This window comes from Littorina saxatilis, linkage group LG9, assembly GCF_037325665.1.
Source record: "Littorina saxatilis isolate snail1 linkage group LG9, US_GU_Lsax_2.0, whole genome shotgun sequence".
In the NCBI taxonomy this organism is placed as follows: Eukaryota; Metazoa; Mollusca; class Gastropoda; order Littorinimorpha; family Littorinidae; genus Littorina; species Littorina saxatilis.
In genome coordinates, this window is record NC_090253.1 from 32,732,042 (window position 1) to 32,751,436 (window position 19,395).

The 19,395-nt window shown below is 45.9% G+C and overlaps 1 protein-coding gene across 12 annotated transcripts in view; it reads left to right on the plus strand.

The window, feature by feature from the left end:
- LOC138977037 (muscle M-line assembly protein unc-89-like) overlaps positions 1–19,395 on the plus strand; it is a 184,227-nt gene that overhangs the window by 103,708 nt on the left and 61,124 nt on the right. For 11 of the 12 annotated variants that reach the window (XM_070349935.1, XM_070349941.1, XM_070349940.1 and 8 more), the window contains exons 12-15: positions 880–1,164; positions 6,224–6,523; positions 6,771–7,067; positions 7,413–8,182. In XM_070349935.1, coding sequence (XP_070206036.1) covers positions 880–1,164; positions 6,224–6,523; positions 6,771–7,067; positions 7,413–8,182 — 1,652 coding nt within the window. The remainder of the gene's footprint in view (positions 1–879; positions 1,165–6,223; positions 6,524–6,770; positions 7,068–7,412; positions 8,183–19,395) is intronic. The other variant, XM_070349933.1, reaches the window with a different exon arrangement.

Here is a 19,395-nt window from a genome sequence, read left to right on the forward strand (position 1 = left end):
TGTCAAAGTAAAGAAAATTTTTGTATGTGATGGTTAACGGTTCCGTGTTTGGAAAACAAGTGGTCGTCCTTTTTTTCGTCGTTCCAAAACACACAGAGAACGTGTAACAGCCAAATTTGTAATGTGAAGCAATGGAATTACTAAATCTTTGAATAGAAAGAGAAAGTCAGAACAGAATGTAGTATTACTGTGACAGCGACAAACGGATGAAAATCCTCTTTTTGAATGCTAGTTAATTCAGTTTGTGCTTGATCCACGATATCTGCTTGCATTTTTCTAGTTTTTCATTGCCTTTTCACTAGAATTTTATACCCGGTGTTTTCTTTGGGCTTTATTGGTTTGACATTTACATGGATTAGTTTCAGCAGTAGTCATTGTAGTCGCCTTGTGCCTATTCATCTTCTCTTGTCATGAAATATAGCTAGCATGACGAATGCTGTGCTCTGCAGTGAGCCAAATATATATTATTTTGCTTCTTTTTCTGCCCATTGTTCACTGAGAACGATCCAGTTTTGTGTGTGATCTTTCCAAAACAATTACTTCTATTTGATCGCACCGTACTTAAGAGTACATTTGTTTAAAACACTGAAACGTTTTCTTATCAACTTCCAAAGAGACGAAGGGAAGAAGAAATGTAGAAGGAAAGCGGGAAAAGTATGCATCTGTTGAGTCATGAGCATGACGAAAAAGTAGGGTGGTGATGGAGACCGTATTTGGCAAAGCGCTTCACTCGTTAAGGAAGAGGCATTTCGTAACTGGATCGTTCTCCGATGAAGACAGACTATCCACTGTCCCTCTCAGTCCTTTTTCCCCACCTCTCTCCTGCCACCGTTCACGCCTCGCATGTAGTCCATGCTTTCCATCCCCCACGCTTTACAGACAAACCCGTCAGTGCACCGGTGTTCGGGGAACCCCTGCGTGACGTCACGGTGGTGGAAGACCACTCGGTGACGTTGACGTGCAGCGTGACGTCAGCCAGTTCCGTGGCGTGGTACAAGGACGGCATCGTGCAGCGCAACTCTTCCGACTTCCGGCAGACGTTTGACGGTCACGTGGCCAGACTGGAGATCGGAGAGGTTTTCTTGGATGACGTGGGTCTCTACTCCTGCGTGGCTCGTAACGAGCTGGGGGAGGAGAGGACCTCTTGTCGATTGACGGTGACAGGTGTGTAGGGAATAGGGGTGAAGAGGAGAGGTCGTTATTCCGTGTGAATGTTACAGGTCTCTGTTTGTGTGTGTATGTGTGTGTGTGTGTGTGTGTGGGGGAGGGGATGGGTGTGTGTGTGCGTCTGTGTGTACAGAAACCTGTAGAAGGCTTAAATCGAATAGAGCATCATGTAGATAGTAATTAGAAAGCTATATTTGCATACTCCCTGCTTGGATTTCACAGTGCATCTTACCTATAATTATAATGCTTGTTTCCCCACATATAATTGCTTTCCTTCTTTTTGACTGTATTTACTTTGTTGAATAGTACATACTTCTCACATAATGTTCTCATTTACATGTACGTACACAGACTTGACTGAGTGATGATTGTGCATCACGACACAAGACACAACATGTGCATGTGTTGTGTTTCACTGTTGATGTTTATCTGTGAAGAAGAAAGGATCACGCACATGACACAAGACACAACATGTGCATGTGTTGTGTTTTACTGTTGATGTTTATCTGTGAAGAAGAAAGGATCACGCACATGATACCTTTCTGTACACGTAACATGTTGCATGTTTGCATCGCAAAAGAGGTTGTGGTTTAATTCTTCTTAACATTTAGTCACAGAGAATCACCTAAACCTTAGTTTTACTGTGGGATTTATTTAAAAGCAGTTTCTATCTTCTGTTGAAGACGAAACGATAACTGTTCTCCCAAAGCAACTTGATGGGTACCTATAACAAGGAATTGATAGCGACCAAACGAGACACACACCTTGTGTTTACACATCGTAAATATCCTATTCTCTGTCATGTCTCTTTTTCTTTGATGTTCTGGGGTCTGTTTGCAGGCAGTTGTATTTTCATGTCGACCTATCTATTGTCAGAACAAACCCTCTCCCGAAACTCAAGCTGCGATATACAGCTGCTCTAAAACCATGAGAGGAGCATTGTTGGGACGATGTAGCTCTTTGGGTGGTTTATGGGTAGGTTGAGAGCGGGGTTGTTGGCAAAACATTTGCCCACATTGTCCTCTTCAGCATGCCCGGGGTCCTGACAGAGACCTCATAAACTTATTGACACACGTTGCAAACCAAACATTCTCTGCCATTGGCAAAGATTGCTTTTGCAACAGAAAGTTGTAAATTTAAACGTACTACAAACTTTGGCCTCTGCACTGTTCGCTTAAAGTGTGCGTCGGACAATGTGAAGGTAATTAAAAACAAATATGGGCGGGGAGGACGAAGGATGAAGACACGCAATTTTTGGACATTTTGTTTTTTACTGCAGCGAGCAGCAACGAACAGACACTATTCAGGAATAATAATTAAAAAGAAAAGAAAAAAGAAACAGCTGTGTACACTAGCATTTATTATAGTGTCGTCTGTTAAGAAACTTTTGAAAGGGAAAACCCGATCGTAACTTAGAGGGAAATAGTTTTTATCCTACATACGTGAGAGAGACACCCGTGAGATAATAATCGTTCAAATCACACGTGTGTATATCATGTAAATGAGGTCATGTCAAGCAAGTCTGGCAGGGACCTGTTTTTCCACTGCTTATGATGCCAAAGTCACCGAGACAAACGTCATTATAGAAACAAAAATTGCGCTCGCTAATTACCCTCGATGAATCTTTAGAACTATACTGTTCAAAAAAAGAAACGCATAGCTTGTAATATTTGGTTAATTTAGTTATATGGCTACAAGGATATCCACCAAACTGCAGAAAATGTTTATCTGGTCGTCGACCTTTCGTCCATTGCCACAAGTGAGCTCTGCACGTGACGCATGCGTTATCAGTGGCTACAATGTCAAAATTGCTCATTTGGCATGACCACTCGTCATGCTTCAGTGTAATCTCGTGAAACTCGGGGAATATTGAGCTCTCACCATGTCTTCCAAAACCCATAAAAGCGGATTGTTCGCCACAAAGAAATCAGACGACAATTCAGCGACGAAAGATGGCCCGATTGAGCAGAGAAGACCGCCAAATTGCATTGGGTCGTTTACAAGCAGGCCAAAGTCAAAGTGCAATCGCCAGGCACTTCCACGTGTCCCAGAGCACCATCAGTAGACTGTGGGTCAGGTTTCAAGCCACTGGCTCCGTTGCTGACTTGCCACGAGCGGGAAGACCAAGGGCGACAACTGCTGCTCACGACCGCTTCATACGGCTCCGCCACCTCCGGAATCGTTTCCTGTCGGCCTCATCTTCTGTCCAGGCTCTCCCCGGGCCACACCGATTATCGGACCAGACCGTGCGGAACCGCCTGCATGAAGCTGGTTTGAGAGCTCGCAGACCTCACAGAGGAGCTGTCCTCACCCGCCGCCATCGCCAGAACCGAGTGCAGTGGGGCAACCAGCACCTTCGCTGGACCGTCCGGAATCACTGGAGACACGTGTGGTTCAGCGACGAGTCCTACTTCCTGCTCCAGCGACATGATGGTCGGAGGAGGGTCTACCGGAGAGTAAACGAACGTTACTCGCCCAACTGTGTGGATGAGGCACCCGTTCATGGTGGTGGAGGCGTCATGGTGTGGGGGGCGATCAATACCGCTGGAAGGAGCACCCTGGTGCACGTCCAAGGGCGCATAACTGCCCAGCGATACGTGGAGGAAATTCTGCGCCCACACGCCCTTCCTCTTCTGGCTGACCAGGATGCCATATTCCAGCAGGACAACGCTCGCCCGCACACAGCACGACTCACCACCCAGTTCCTCACCGACCACCATGTCCAGGTGCTTCCCTGGCCATCCATGTCGCCAGACATGAACCCGATAGAACACCTCTGGGATGAATTGGACAGACGTGTGCGCAGGCGAGAAGAAGCGCCGGCAAATCACCGCGATCTATTGCAGGCACTTCAGGAGGAGTGGGACACCATCCCACAGCAAGATATCCAGCATCTGATCCAGTCCATGCCCAGAAGGTGCCGGGCAGTTGTTGCTGCTCAAGGCAGTCACACCCCCTACTGACTTGACAGCCTCGGCACCCAATCGTATTGATTGACTGATTGATTTGAAGATGCAAATGAACTGTGTGTGCATTCAACTGTGTCCATACCAAATTTCAAACAAATAATCTAAATATTGGATTTTCTGTTAATTTTTTCGAAAAATAAAACAAATTTGGCAAGTAGCAACTATGCGTTTCTTTTTTTGAACAGTATAACACGTCACGCCACACTTTCAGAGTGACGTTTCTTTGCTTTGACGTAATAGATTGCACGAGGCTTTAGAAGAGATCGAGGTTCCAAAACAAGCGTCTTCAATTTAGCTGCCTCGACTGCAAGACATTTTCAGTAAAATACACGTAGTACAGTATGTAGGATAAACAGAATACTACATGCCTTGCTGTGTCGTACCAGATTATTTTACACTCGTTGCTTTTTCAAATAGTGAACAGCTCGCTTTCGCTCGCAGTTCAATATATAAAAAAACAACTGGTGTAAATCTGGTACGACACAGCAAGCCATGTAGTATTCTCTATATTTGCTGCTGAATATCAACCGTAGGTTAGCATGCCGAAAAGGGGTTGACATGCCTGAATGAAAAGACATTTTTATGTTGAAGAGAAATGATATATAGGGGAAAGGTTCCTAATATGGACCGGCTCCTAATATGGACCACCACCAACTAACGGCGCTAGAGCGCTCAAAAAAGTTGTATTCGCTGTAGTCACCCTCTTTGGATAACTTTGCAAAACAGTTGCAGAAACACAAATCTCAAAACCGTTAGGCTTTTTCTCTGTTTTCACTTTTGGCAGCGTTCACTCTAAATTTGCCGCCTAAAACAGACTCGTTTCTGTCTACAGCCAAAGCTTTTATCAAACAGAAATGGCTATATATGACAGCTAAAACCGTATTTGTTACATTTTAGCAGTGTTGACCCCGAGTTTCTACTGCAAACAAAAAATAATAGCAAAATCTCAAAGTATGTGCGAGTCCCCTAATATGGACCACCTTCAACAAATCGAAGAAAATAAAAGCTAAAGGCTATTTTCATTAATTCATTAAGAAGCTTGCTGGTAATAACCTATAACTAGCCCTCGAGATTTAAAAAAAATGCAACGAAAAGTCTTCTTTTCGTGGAAGTTGATAATTTCACTTATTTTCACTCTGTTTTTGATAAGCTTCTTTAGTTTCCTGGTGTGCTTCAAATAATGCTCTCATCAACCCGAAACAGATAAATCTAGAGCATATTTTAATTAGGCTGACTTGTACACTAATTTGTATCATGTTATTTTGAAATATAGGGGGCTTTTTACAGTGATTCGTGAAGGCCGCTTCACTGGTCCATATTAGGCGCCCAGGCTCCTAATATGGACTCTTTGTGATTTTTTCTGTATTTAATTTTTGCTGAATGTGTATCAAAGCTATTTTACTCTAATTAGGCCTAACGGTTCACCTAAGAAAGAAGGACTACCAAACACAAAATGAAACTTCTTTGCACGAAAACAAGCTAGTTATCAGCAATAAACAAAAAGTGGTCCATATTAGGGGCCCTTCCCCTATATAAGGTAGTCCTAAAATATACCGGCACGGTTGGCCTAGTGGTAAGGCGTCCGCCCCGTGATCGGGAGGTCGTGGGTTCGAACCCCGCCTAAGACTTTAAAATTGGCAATCTAGTGGCTGCTCCGCCTGGCGTCTGGCATTATGGGGTTAGTGCTAGGACTGGTTGGTCCGGTGTCAGAATAATGTGACTGGGTGAGACATGAAGCCTGTGCTGCGACTTCTGTCTTGTGTGTGGCGCACGTTATATGTCAAAGCAGCACCGCCCTGATATGGCCCTTCGTGGTCGGCTGGGAATTAAGCAAACAAACAAACAAACAAAGTCCTAAATTAACGTGTGGCTAAGGGGTTAAAGAAACAACTGCGTGACAACAACAAAAAATGTTTCGCTCCAACACTCAGCAAAAAAACCGCAACAGCTACAAAAACAACCACAAATACCGCACACACACACACACACACACAGACACGCACACACCAAAATAAAAGAAGAACAAAACGTGTTGACATCACACCTTCTGACCGTTCTCCCTTTCTGCTTTGACACACGGCGTGCAGCGAGCAGCTCCGAGAGCACCGTGGTGCCCATGTTCCTCATACGACTGCTCAACAAGACCGTCAACGACGGCGACACGCTGGTGATGGAGTGTGACGTCATCGGCTCTCCGGAGCCCTCCATCCTGTGGCTGAGGGACGGCCTTGACCTCCCAGACAGCCTGAGCTACAGCACGCAGTACGACGGTCGGGTGGCGCGCCTCCAGGTAGACAACATCGGGGTGGACGACGAGGGCGTGTTCGGGTGCGTGGCAGAGAACTCGGTGGGCAAGGTCTCCATGGACGCCAGGGTCAGCGTGCAGAGTGAGTGAAGGGCTGCGTGTTGTAGTTGTGGACCAGTGGCAGATATTTAAGTCATGTGTGTGTGTGTGTGTGTGTGTGTGTGTGTGTGTGTGTGTGTGTGTGAGTTACATTGCCAAGAACGCTTTTGGTCGTTTTCCGGCCATAACACTTCCATTTCATTAAGACGCTAATTGAGTATGGTGTAGCATGGTAGGACCATTTATCTTGGAGTCTTAGTCTGGACAGTGTATTCTTCGTGACGTTGCAGAGACGAACAAAGCCCCGACCTTCACCACCCCCTTGCAAGACGTCACAGCGGACCTGGGCAAGAACGTCACACTCACTTGCACCGTCACCGGCTTCCCCGCCCCCTCTGTGTTCTGGCGGCGTAACGGGCTGATGGTGGCCGACACGCCTGACTTCATGCAGTCACTGACACGTGGTGTGGCGCGCCTGGACATCCGGGGTGTGCGGGAGAAACATGGCGGCCAGTACGAGTGCGTGGTGAAGAACCAGGCTGGGGATGCCACGTGCTTCTGCCACGTCAACGTCAACATGCCGCCAGGTAGTTGTTAATAATGAATTGTGAGGTGTTTCTCCAGTCCCGTCTTGTTATACAAACGAAAGGCATCATGTTCTCTAAAAACTGTCATTGTTATGTGTCGTTCCACACTGGACACTGCATGCAAGTCAGATCCCACAAGACTTAATGCTTTGCAGCCTAGTTTCAGTGTTCATGACTTTGTTCCTTCTAGGGGTCAAGGATGTTTTGAAGAATGTTTTGTCATTAGAGTTTGCTTAGCTTTCGTTGAATTGTTGAAGCCATGTTCATTCAACACTGGAAGCATTCCCGAAGGAGAGTGTCTGTGTGTTCTGTGAGCATTGTAACACCCGCCTATCACTGTTCCAGCAACAGAGCAGCAACAGCAGGACACGCCGCCTCCCCCAGTGACGACACGCCGCACCTTCAAGAAGCTGTCGGAGCCTCACCCCACTGACGTCATCACCGCCGTGCTGATGGCCGGCAGGAAGGTGGGGGTGCAGCGCACGCAGAGCTTCTCCCCCCGCTCCCCCTCCGTACACAATTCCTCCTCCCCCTCCACCCCTCTCCGTGCGTTCAGCGTGCAGGAAGGGGAGAGGGGGCTGATGAAGGGGGAAGGGGGTGCGAGTGGTGTGAGCAAAGACACTGACCAGAGGCCGGTGGAAGGATACGCTCTGCAGTGGACCGACACTAAGGGCAACGTCACGCTAGACAGTAGTGTAAGTCCACAAGACACTTCTTCGCCTCCTTCTTCAGGTCCGACCCCATTTCAATCCCCCAGAGACTCTTCTGCTGCTGCTTCTTCTTCCTCTTCGCCCTTCGGCGGATTGACTACCTCATCGCAGCAACAGGCAAAAGATTCCACAGACTGTAGAAAGTTCTCAGCGCCTCTCCAAACGCAGACCTCTGTCCCTGGCGCAGCTAGTCTCTCCATGGAGAGGAAGTTTTCCGAGCCCCCCAAACCGTCCGTTGGCAGGCCCTCCCAGTCCCCCCGCTCTGTGGTCAGCCAGCTGAGGGCACAGTTCACCAAGCTGGACGAGGCCAAGGAGGGGGGAAGTGCAGGGGGAGGAGGGGGAGGAGGAGGAGTCAGACGCTGGCACTCGATGCCCCTCAAGCAGGAGAGGCCCGTCGTAGTGAAGGTAAGGGCAGCAACTCGTGCATTGACGTTTTGTTTGTGGTCTGTGGTGTTAATGCGTCAGTCATCTCCCTTGGTCTACTCTATATTTTGTGTTTGGCTGCAAGGTGTATCGTCTTTGTGAAAGTAGCTAGCCTGAAGTCTTTGTCTTTGTCTTTGTCTGTCTGTCTGTCTCTCTGTCTCTCTGTCTGTCTGTCTGTATCTCTCTCTCTCTCTCTCTCTCTCTCTCTCTCTCTCTCTCTCTCTCTCAGTCTCTCTGTCTCTCTGTCTCTCTCTCTGTCTCGATGTGTCTTAAACCCTTTTGCCACCGTGCCATTGCATCTCATGGAGTCAGTATCTACCATGTTCTCTTCTTTTTTGTTGCCCACGGTATGCCCGTTTGCTACTCATAGAGGTTGCGGGGAGAACGACAAGATACTCGGTTTGAAACAGAGATAGAGATGACGTATTTCAGTTTTTCCGTCAGATTGCTCGTGAAACACTCCTCAGTTCTGACCCTCCCCCCCCCCCCTCCCCTACGGAACGGCAACCCCAACGCCCATCCTTTCCCGGGATACGAACTTGTATTACCAAACGGGATGTTACAGACAGTCTGAGACAACAACAAAAAACCACCCCAAAACATCGTTATTTTTGGCTCGGTTACGTCACAGTGAGAATTAATTCGGTCGTTCTCCCCTTAACCTCTGTAATGTCTTTGTTACCTGGTACGGCTCTTTCTCTGTCCCTTGTAAAATAAAGTTCCATCATCACCATCACCCGTCTCGTTTCAACCTTCTCATCGGCTCGTGCATCACACTGAGAAGCAACGTTGCTCGATGTCTCAGTGGTACAATCGTTTGGCGAGGCGGCAGTTGTCCGTTGTGTCTTGCCTGTTCCACGCAGTATCCCATCTTTCTTTTTTCCCTTGCTCACCATTTCCAATGCCGCCCACACATGTTGCCATGCCAGAAAAGTTGCTTACGTAGAAACTGGCAGATGCTATATGTCAATGACCGGGTGATGGTTTCCAGTCGTTCAAATCTTCATCCTCATTCAGCAGACTCAATGTGGGCATGAAGATGTTTGTATTATTATGAATCGGTGCACTCAGCCTTTCAGTTTTATATCACACAAACACACCAGTGCGGTCAGTGAGAGATGGTGTATGTCAGTGACCGGACGGTGCCTGACCCGACGCAACCTCCCCTCCCTTCCCAACCCCGTGCATGTCGTCATGATTGGCAGGCAAGATGCCCAGTGCCATTTTCTGGCCATCTGTCTGATGTGCAAAGCGTGCAGTGTTGGTTACTGCCTTTCACTGTAATATACTGTGTGATGTCAGCACACACTCATATGCTCTGTCGCACTGCAGTGTTTCCACGAGTTGAGCTCACCGTGTCCGTGTCTTGACCACTCACGTCGCCTGTCTTTGGCCTGAGTGTTTTTGGTCTGACTGTCTTTGCCGGGTCTGACTGTCTTTTGTCTGACTGTCTTTGGACTGACTGTCTTTGGACTGACTGTCTTTGGTCTGACTGTCTTTGGTCCGACTGTCTTTGGCCTGACTGTCTTTGGTCCGACTGTCTTTGGTCCGACTGTCTTTGGCCTGACTGTCTTTAGTCTAACTAAGATGACCAACAGTGGTTCCTGCAACGTAAAAGATCCAGATCCAGAACTGTCTTTGGTCTGACTGTCTTTGGTCTGACTGTCTTTGGCCTGACTGTCTTTGGTCTGACTGTCTTTGGTCTGACTGTCTTTGGTCTGACTGTCTTTGGCCTGACTGTCTTTGGTCTGACTGTCTTTGGTCTGACTGTCTTTGGTCCGACTGTCTTTGGCCTGACTGCCTTTGGCCTGACTGTCTTTAGTCTAACTAAGATGACCAACAGTGGTTCCTGCAACGTAAAAGATCCAGATCTGTCTTTGGACTGACTGTCTTTAGCCTGCCTGTCTTTGGTCTGACTGTCTTTGGTCCGACTGTCTTTGGTCTGACTGTCTTTGGTCTGACTGTCTTTGGCCTGACTGTCTTTGGTCTGACTGTCTTTGGCCTGACTGTCTTTGGTCTGACTGTCTTTGGCCTGACTGTGTTTGGCCTGACTGTCTTTGGCCTGTCTTTGGTCTGACTGTCTTTGGTCTGACTGTCTTTGGCCTGACTGTCTTTGGTCTGACTGTCTTTGGCCTGACTGTGTTTGGCTTGACTGTGTTTGGTCTGACTGTCTTTGGTCTGACTGTCTTTGGCCTGACTGTCTTTAGTCTGACTGACTTTGGTCTGACTGACTTTAGTCTGACTGACTTTGGTCTGACTGTCTTTGGTCTGACTGTCTTTGGTCTGACTGTCTTTAGTCTGACTGTCTTTAGTCTGACTGTCTTTGGTCTGACTGTCTTTAGTCTGACTGTCTTTGGCCTGTCTTTAGTCCGACTGTCTTTAGTCTGACTGTCTTTGGTCTGACTGTCTGTAGTCTGACTGTCTTTAGTCTGACTGTCTTTAGTCTGACTGTCTTTGGCCTGTCTTTAGTCTGACTGTCTTTAGTCTGACTGTCTTTGGTCTGACTGTCTTTGGTCTGACTGTCTTTAGTCTGACTGTCTTTGGTCTGACTGTCTTTAGTCTGACTGTCTTTAGTCTGACTGTCTTTGGTCTGACTGTCTTTAGTCTGACTGTCTTTAGTCTGACTGTCTTTAGTCTGACTGTCTTTGGCCTGTCTTTAGTCTGACTGTCTTTAGTCTGACTGTCTTTGGTCTGACTGTCTTTGGTCTGAGTGTCTTTAGTCTGACTGTCTTTGGTCTGACTGTCTTTAATCTGACTGACTTTAGTCTGACTGTCTTTAGTCTGACTGTCTTTGGCCTGGCTGTCTTTAGCTTGACTGTCTTTGACCAGACTGACTTTAGTCTGACTGTTTTTGGTCTGACTGACTTTAGTCTGACTGTCTTTGAGGAGGGGGGGGGGGGGGAGTCGGCTTGCTGTGGTATTCTCCCGCTGATTTAACGAGGAAGTAATCACTTTGTGACTGCAAGTGCTTCTTCACTGGTGCAATAGAGCATCAACAACAAAAAATCAAAACAATCACTAACATTATTGACGCATAGCTTCAAGTCTCGAACGTACGGTACGTGTTGTTGCCAACTGAGGTCTACAACTTAAAATCTCTGCAGATCTGTAACACTACAACTTGCACTATTGCACCGCTACCGTCACAAGCCACGCTCCTCAGTCACTGCCAATTCTGAGAATGAAGACAGTGCAAATTCCATGGCAATGTTTAGCTAGTAGGTCACAGACTGTGACTGTGTCGTATCTGGAGATCACTGGGAACACTGAGAACTCTCTCTAATCCAGTCTGACGTCACTGAGCTGGTGGAATATGAAAAAGCCCAAACCACTAGTGGCTTTTTTCCCTTTTTTTAAAAAAAATGAATAAATTCATCAAAATGTACTCATAATTAAAGAAAATAGGTTAATTAGGCACTACGTTTGCATGCTTTGCGAAGGCAAGCTGGACCCGTTTAAGTCTTCGGGGGTGGGCTATAGCGAAGCCTTAGTACACGTTGTCTCAGTATTGGCTTTTGTTTTAGTGTTAGATGTTTTAGTTTCAGGCCGACAGATAGACTAAATGTTTTGATATCGCTTCACGCAACTTGTTAATTGTTCTAACGCGTATGGTTAATCATTAGGCCTAAAAAAAAAATAGGTGTGGTTACGGTAACCCGACCTACCCTATTTTTAAGGGCCGACCCTATAACTTTTTATTACATTTGTCAACAAAAAACAAAAACAAAACAAAAACGACTGCAGAAAACGCAATGAAAGCGACAGCGCTCGAGTCGCACACTTATTTCCCTGTCAAGTAGGTTTAATTTGTACACATTAGAAAAAAAAGTAAACCAAAAAAAAAGTGATTGCATACCTTCCTACCCTATTTTTTTTGGCTATGTTACCTTAACCACACCTATTATTTTTTTTGGCCTTATAGACGAGGAAGTGACTGTTTCGAAGTTTCTGATTGGAACAAAAAGGGGAAAAATAGGGATGCAAAGGTCGTCTTCGCTCTCGTTAAAACTTTCAGTCAACACTTGACTGAATGTTAAAATAAAACAGACCCCAAAAGCCAGTTCGTTACAATACCCTAACGGTAGTCTCAGAAATGTTTGGCTGAAACTGCAACAACCAACGCGTGAACTCTATGCGGGCGGAAAAGAATGCAAGGTGGTAAAAGTGCTTCCAGGAAAAAAAAATTCTAAATGGAATGCGTATTACTGATTTATTTTCTTCGGCGGCCTCTGTGGTGTGCTGTATGTTGCAAGAATTGTTTCGTCGACGAAATCTCCGCCTCTGCATAGTTTCTACAAGCAGGGGCAATTAAGTGGATTCTCGCAGCAGCAACTTGGTGTTTCTAATCCCAACGTGCAGTTGCCACTCTCGTTCCGTCTGATTGCAGCCACTGCCCTGCATCGTATCTGCCGACGGCCGCTAGTGGCTGTTAGTTCCTTGATGAAGCTTCACAAGCTGTGTTCTGAGTACCTTGCGCCTGCAATCAATCAGCGATATTTTCAAGGATTTGCAGAAGTTAGCGCAGAAAGTGATGCTTTTATACATTTTGTGGTACATTGACCACCGACAGCTTTGTGTCTGCAAGTGCCTTCACCATCTTCTGTTCCCCCCACCCCACCCCTACATCCTATGTTGGTCTCGCATTAATAAGCCTACTTTACAAGCAACAAACGAACTCTTTGAAGCTTATGATGTTCCCCCTGTGCAGTGCATTGTGTGTACATTTATGATATGGGTTCTTCCTTATAACTGAGTTTATCTGTTAGTACTTATTATTGTTTTTCGTGTCTGCTTATTATTTAGCCATTGTAGATTAGTCTCTCTTTAGGGCGAGGGGCCAGGTGTAAAAAAGCAAATCACTGCTTATTCTATTATTCTCTTTAAAAAAAGAATTGTCATTGTCATTGTCTCTCTCTTTCTGACAGTCTGTCAGTGTATCTGTCTTTCTGCTTCTCTCTGTCTGTTTCCGCCGGCTGTGTCTCTCTGTCTGTCTGTGTCACACACACAACACAACACAACACAACACAACACCAACACAACACCAACACCAACACCACACCACACCACACCACACCACACCACACCACACCACACCAACCGACATAACACACCACCACAACACAACGCAACACGACACCACACCACATCACACCACAACGCAACGCAACACCACACCACATCACCACACCACACCACACCACATCACCACACCCCACCACCCCACCACACCACATCACCACACCACCACACCACATCACCACATCACCACATCACACCACATCACACCACACCACCACACCACACCACCATGAATGAAATATCAGATAATCAAGCAGCCGCTTCCCGTACATTTTTACACCCCCGGTATAGGGGTGTGTATAGGTTTCGCTCGATGTGTTTGTTTGTTTGTTTGTTTGTTTGTGTTCGCATATAGATCTCAAGAATGAACGGACCGATCGTCACCAAACTTGGTGAACAGGTTCTATACATTCCTGAGACGGTCCTTACAAAAATTGGGACCAGTCAAACACACGGTTAGGGAGTTATTGGTGGATTAAGATTCTACAAGGACTTATAGAGGCACATATTAATGGTCAAAGGGAAATAACCTTCTCAGTTGGTGGCAGTGAGAATGGTTATTTCCCTTTGACCAACGGGGGTGTTTTTCCTACCTCGGAGGAATTTCTTGTGTTTTCTTGTTCTTTCTTTATTTGGTGTTTAACGTCGTTTTCAACCACGAAGGTTATATCGCGACGGGGATAGAGCCACTTGTTAATTGTTTCTTGTTCACAAAAGCACTAATCAAAAAATTGCTCCAGGGGCTTGCAACGTAGTACAATATATTACCTTACTGGGAGAATGCAAGTTTCCAGTACAAAGGACTTAACATTTCATACATACTGCTCGACTAAAATCTTTACAAACATTGACTATATTCTATACAAGAAACACTTAACAAGGGTAACAGGAGAAACAGAATCCGTTAGTCGTCTCTTACGACATGCTGGGGAGCATCGGGTAAATTCTTCCCCCTCCCGTACATCCGCAGTGTGTCTAAACTACAAACTTTCAGACAGCCTGACCTGTCACTTTATACATTTTTGGGGGATCTCAAAATGGAATAGTTTACTACACTCTCTGCCGACAACCCCCCCCCCCCCCCCCCCCCGCCCGATCACACCATGAATTGCGCAATTTGAAGCAGGCAATCGTTTCTGTCTGTCTTGACGTCTCTTCCACCTGGTCTCACTCGTCGCAAGCAGACATGTATACATACCCCGATCCGCATACCCCCAGTCAGATTTGAGCGCATTGTGATGCAGTAAATCTGTAATCAGTGTCTGCGCGGATAGCGCGCGAAAGGCGGCTTCATACATTCTGATCCCACTCATCGCGTCTCCGCTGGACCGGCCGGGAAGGTCGATGACAACCCCCCCCCTCCCCCCTCCCTTATTGATAGGCACTGAATACCACGACTTTATCAAGTTACTGTTCGTGTGAGGATCAAAAATCTTTTCCATGTGACATTAACGTAACGTGTCGTTAGCTGGAGTCGCGAGAAGACTTTCCGAGCAGTACGATCACTGGTACCTGGCACAAAGTGCACTCTCCTGCCTAAAATGCTACTGCAGTAGTATAAGTAGACAAGTGTAGAGCTTTCGCCCCACCACCACCACGTGAACATCCAGTGTCATGTACCTGTTAGACTGATGTGTACGGTGCCGTTTCACCGAATCAGATTTGATCTCATCACATCGCCAGTCTTCAGTCTTCAGAAACTCGTGTGACAAGCCGTGTGTGAACGGCCCAGTGGGTCGAGTCGCATGGAGTCGGGTCGACCTTCAGAAGCGAGTCGTGTAAAAGGTGAAGTGGTGACCAGCCGCTGAGTTGCAGTCAATCTCCAATCGTTCTTTGCACAGGTAGCTCACACAGGTCATAACACTGATTGGTGATATACTGTGCATCACGCACTGTACAGCCTGCAATAAGGCGACTAATGGGTGCACCGTTCTGCAACCTTACATCACCACGCCTGATTAACTGCCTCTGACTGACACGATGGTTCTGATTATTAAACAGACAATTTTGTTTAGCACAGCGCGGGTAAGATAATCATAGACATTGTGTTTATTTTTCGAAACGTTTTGTGAAAATTTAAGTTCCTGAGTTTGGCATTGCTTAGTTTTGCAAAGGTAGGCTAAAACTGACGCACTTTCCGCGTTTCAGATGTTTGGCAGTTGTGACGATCCGATCGAAGCACAACATGCAACAAGATAGAAAGTCGTGTTGATGTAAAGATCGCATGCACGAGGAAGAGAACCGACCCGTGACATTGGCAAATGAAAGTGCTGTTGAGAAGTAACAAGGCAAAATTATTACAGCGTACTTTTGCACCTGCTAAATCAATTCATTTAATGTTCTTTTTGAACTTTTCGTGTATTGCAATGCGTCTTATTGAAACTGTGAGTTGTGGCTTAGACATTTTAACGGCTTCACGCAATAAACCTTATTACGGACAGTCGTTCGGTTTGATCATTAATTACTACGAGCGTGTATGCAACTCTCCCGTGGAGCCGAAGAAACAAACTGCTCCACTTGAACCATTGAGAAAGTCAAGGCGCGTGGCGGCAAACCTATAGGTGTGGATTTCGTCGTTTCCACGGCAACGGAATGCTTGGGGGGTAAAAATAGGCTTGGGGGGCCGGAGGGGCTTTCCATGTTTGGGGGCTCCACACCACACGTTGTGGCGTTCAAAGGGAAATAGAGAGAGGCAGAGAAAGTGACTTGAAAGCCCAGAAGAGGGAGGGGCCAGAGTAGGCGGATTCGTGAATTCTAAAAGCTCGCGCAGTTTCTCTCTGGCTTTGCCGACTTGAGGTTTGATTAAACAGCAGGAGATCGAGAGATAAGCACTTTTTAGCTAGACTTTGTTTTGCTTTGATCAAACACTGGTCAACACAAAATTAGAAACTGGATTCACTGCCCAATAATATCATCACTGCTGGTTTACTAACGGGCGAAATCTGCAAAATCAGAATCGATTGCGTAATACTGATAAAGAATGCATGGCGTTAAGCCGTGTGTTCTCGGGACAAAAAGACCGGCATGCATGTTTGGTCTTTAATAACTTTTTGTTTAATTCATTCAAAAACGGCAGAAAAAAACACTAAGCAGGTTTTGGGGAGTTTGCGGCGTCAGGTGTTAATTGGCGTATCTCAGTGTCGGCTACATCAAAAAGGAAAGATATAGTTATGATTTACTGTCATGCACGTCTGACTACGTATTGAGGGATGAACATGATTGAGGCAGGGGTGGTGAAAATAGGCTCATCACCTGGCATGGATACATATATGTGAGGGGGTTACCTGTAAATGTCAGATGGGTGTAAAGGTGTGCTCAGTGTTAGCCCTTGTAGGCACCACGCCTTGTTTCGCTGTTTGTGGAAACCATGTGGCTTCCTATTGTTGCCAGAGGTTGGTGATATCATAACGGTTCGGAAAACCCTTTTCTCTTTGACTAAGATTCTTCCTGATCACAAAAAAAACTACCGCGTATGACGACTCGATCCATCCATCTAATCAGGTTGATATATAAACTTGTCCTGTTGGGATTTTTGAGCGCATCACGCCTGCTTGACGCGCGTGTGCAGTCACGATGAGGGATGACTTCGCGCTTTAGGACCCGTTGTCTGCTTTTGGGAATTAGACTTTTTTTCTCTCCATTTCTTTGTCCATCACAACGGCTTGCTCAAAGAGAAATCACAAGACATCACACTGCAGTCTTGTTGACGCTACAAAAAAATACAAAAAAACATGCATTGTCAAATAGTGTCTGCGGATATGCAATCGCGTATTGAAATGCTTGTCGTAATTATAAGTTCACATCTTTAACAGAGAGAGAGAGAGAGAGAGAGAGAGAGAGAGAGAGAGAGAGAGAGAGAGAGAGAGAGAGAGAGAGAGGGGGGGGGGCAGTCGTTTGAAGTGAGTGTAGCAATGTTTGTGCATGAAGACTGCCACAGTTGACAGTCCAGAGAACTACAAAGAATGGGGTCAGCGTTTACACCCGGCAAAACAAGTCCTCTCCTGCATTTTAAAACAAAATCAAACGTTTTACGCATGTAGTATAGCTGTTTAGCAGCCCCCTCCGTCGGTGAGGGTTATACTGCCATCAGAGCATCACAAGTCGATGAGTGTTATACTGCCATCAGAGCATCACAAGTCGATGAGTGTTATTATGAGTTATTTCTAATAAATTATGCTGACTGTTAGCAAATGATAACAAGGCATGTCGAGAAAAACGATATCAAGCATGAGCCTTTTAGGCGAATGTTGATATCGTTTGTGAGACATGACTGTTGTCATTTGCTAACAGTCCGCATATTAGAAATAACGGTTTTATTACCGTTTAATTCGACCAAAACAAATTTCGAAGCGACCCCGCGAATTAGACAGAACAGCCGCAATGGGAACTGGAGCGCTCCTACCTGATTATGCCTGTCAGTCAAAGAATTCTCGTGACCTGGGTCAGCCAATCAGAGTAATACTCCTGACGTGATGAAATATTCACAGATCAAATGCGTTTGACAGTGACACACAACAATCGTCTCACAAGATAAACCATGTTCAACATGCGTTTCGGTTGCTTCGCTTTTTCTTGTTGAACAATAGAGAGCGACAGATTTAGAACCGACTCAAGACGGATGAGAAATGACGTAAAGATACATTTGACGTAACGCGAGTGACGCAATTTCACTTGATTTTCCGAACTTAGGTAATTTAGATTTCAAGTGAGCGGGTCGGCATGTCACGCTCAGAGGATGGGCGGTACCTTGCTGTTCCGTAAAGCACCCACCGACAAAACTCGCTTATCGGTATTTTTTTTTAGATAAAGAGAGTATTATCTGACAGCATTTGAAGTGTCATTCTGTAGAATAAATCACGCTGATATTGTTGATTTACATTTTTACTTTGTTTTGTCAATTTTTAGCTTGATATAGCCTACAAAAAGGGTCCCTGCCTGAACGTTATAACATTTAACAGGTCACCTAGAATCCGTCCTGATTGATCAAAAAGCCATATGGGGCACTGAATTGGTAATAAACTGCCATCAGAGCATCACAAGTCGGAGCTAGGAGACAGCGGTTACTTATTGTAAATGGGCAAGCCATCAAGTTGATGTGTGAGGTTTGGAGTATCCAGACCAACACTCGCCATCACAACCTCCGTTTGCTGCGAGTAAACAATTTACCTGCCGCTAATCTAGGGGTTTCAGGTAGGCACGTGTCTGCGGCGAGGTGTGTTTAGCTCTGCAACGGTCCAGGTGAGCTTCCCGTATCTTGCCTGGTCTGGCGCCGTGATGAACAGGCGGGCGTGTGGGTGGGTGTGTTCCGGGGGTGGGGTGGGATGAGAGGGATCGGGTGGTTGAGGGTTGTTCAAGAAAAGGTCAAACGGATCGCAGATGGGTGTTTCTGTTGTTTTGAAAGTAACCGATTTGCGTCGTCGAATAAACCAGAGAGCTAAACTTAGTAGGTCCAGCAAGGCAAAGAAGAAACCTTGACCAGAGAGCCATGCATGGGGAGGAGTGCGCGAGGAGGGAATATATTGCATGGAAAGCACAATAACGCTAGTTTTTCTTTTACACAGTAAATACATTACAAAAAGTTATTTTTCACCAACTGCATACAGTAGTTAAGGAGCAAGCATCTGCGATGAAGTCTGTCTTTCTCAACCACTTTCAGTACCTATTTACTGCACGGAATGACAATTATAGCTTTTTAAACAACACACGTTAAAGTGGCAGCCCGAAGTGGGAAGTTGATGGAACACAACAGTTGCTCTCTGGTCATGTGTCTCTGGTGTAAACGTCACCACGCTGCTCGGCCTTGAAGCGCTACTTGATGCACCCTGGCAGGGCGCGGTGCCACAGACACAACATTTCTTGACTTTTGGCCCTTTTTTAAACACATTTTTAAAGCAAACATTTGCCTTTTTTAAGCTTTTTTTTTTTCAAACGCAGGGATTAGTGTCTCGTCCAATGACAACAAGTCGCCGGTGGCCTTGCCGGATCTGCTGCTATGAAAATAAATGATTTGACATCAGCAGGTGCTGTCCCTAAAAACATGAAAATAAAAGTGAAAAAAAGGATAGAAAAAAAAGGAAATAGAAAAATATACGAAAATGGTGCTAATGATTTAGTGG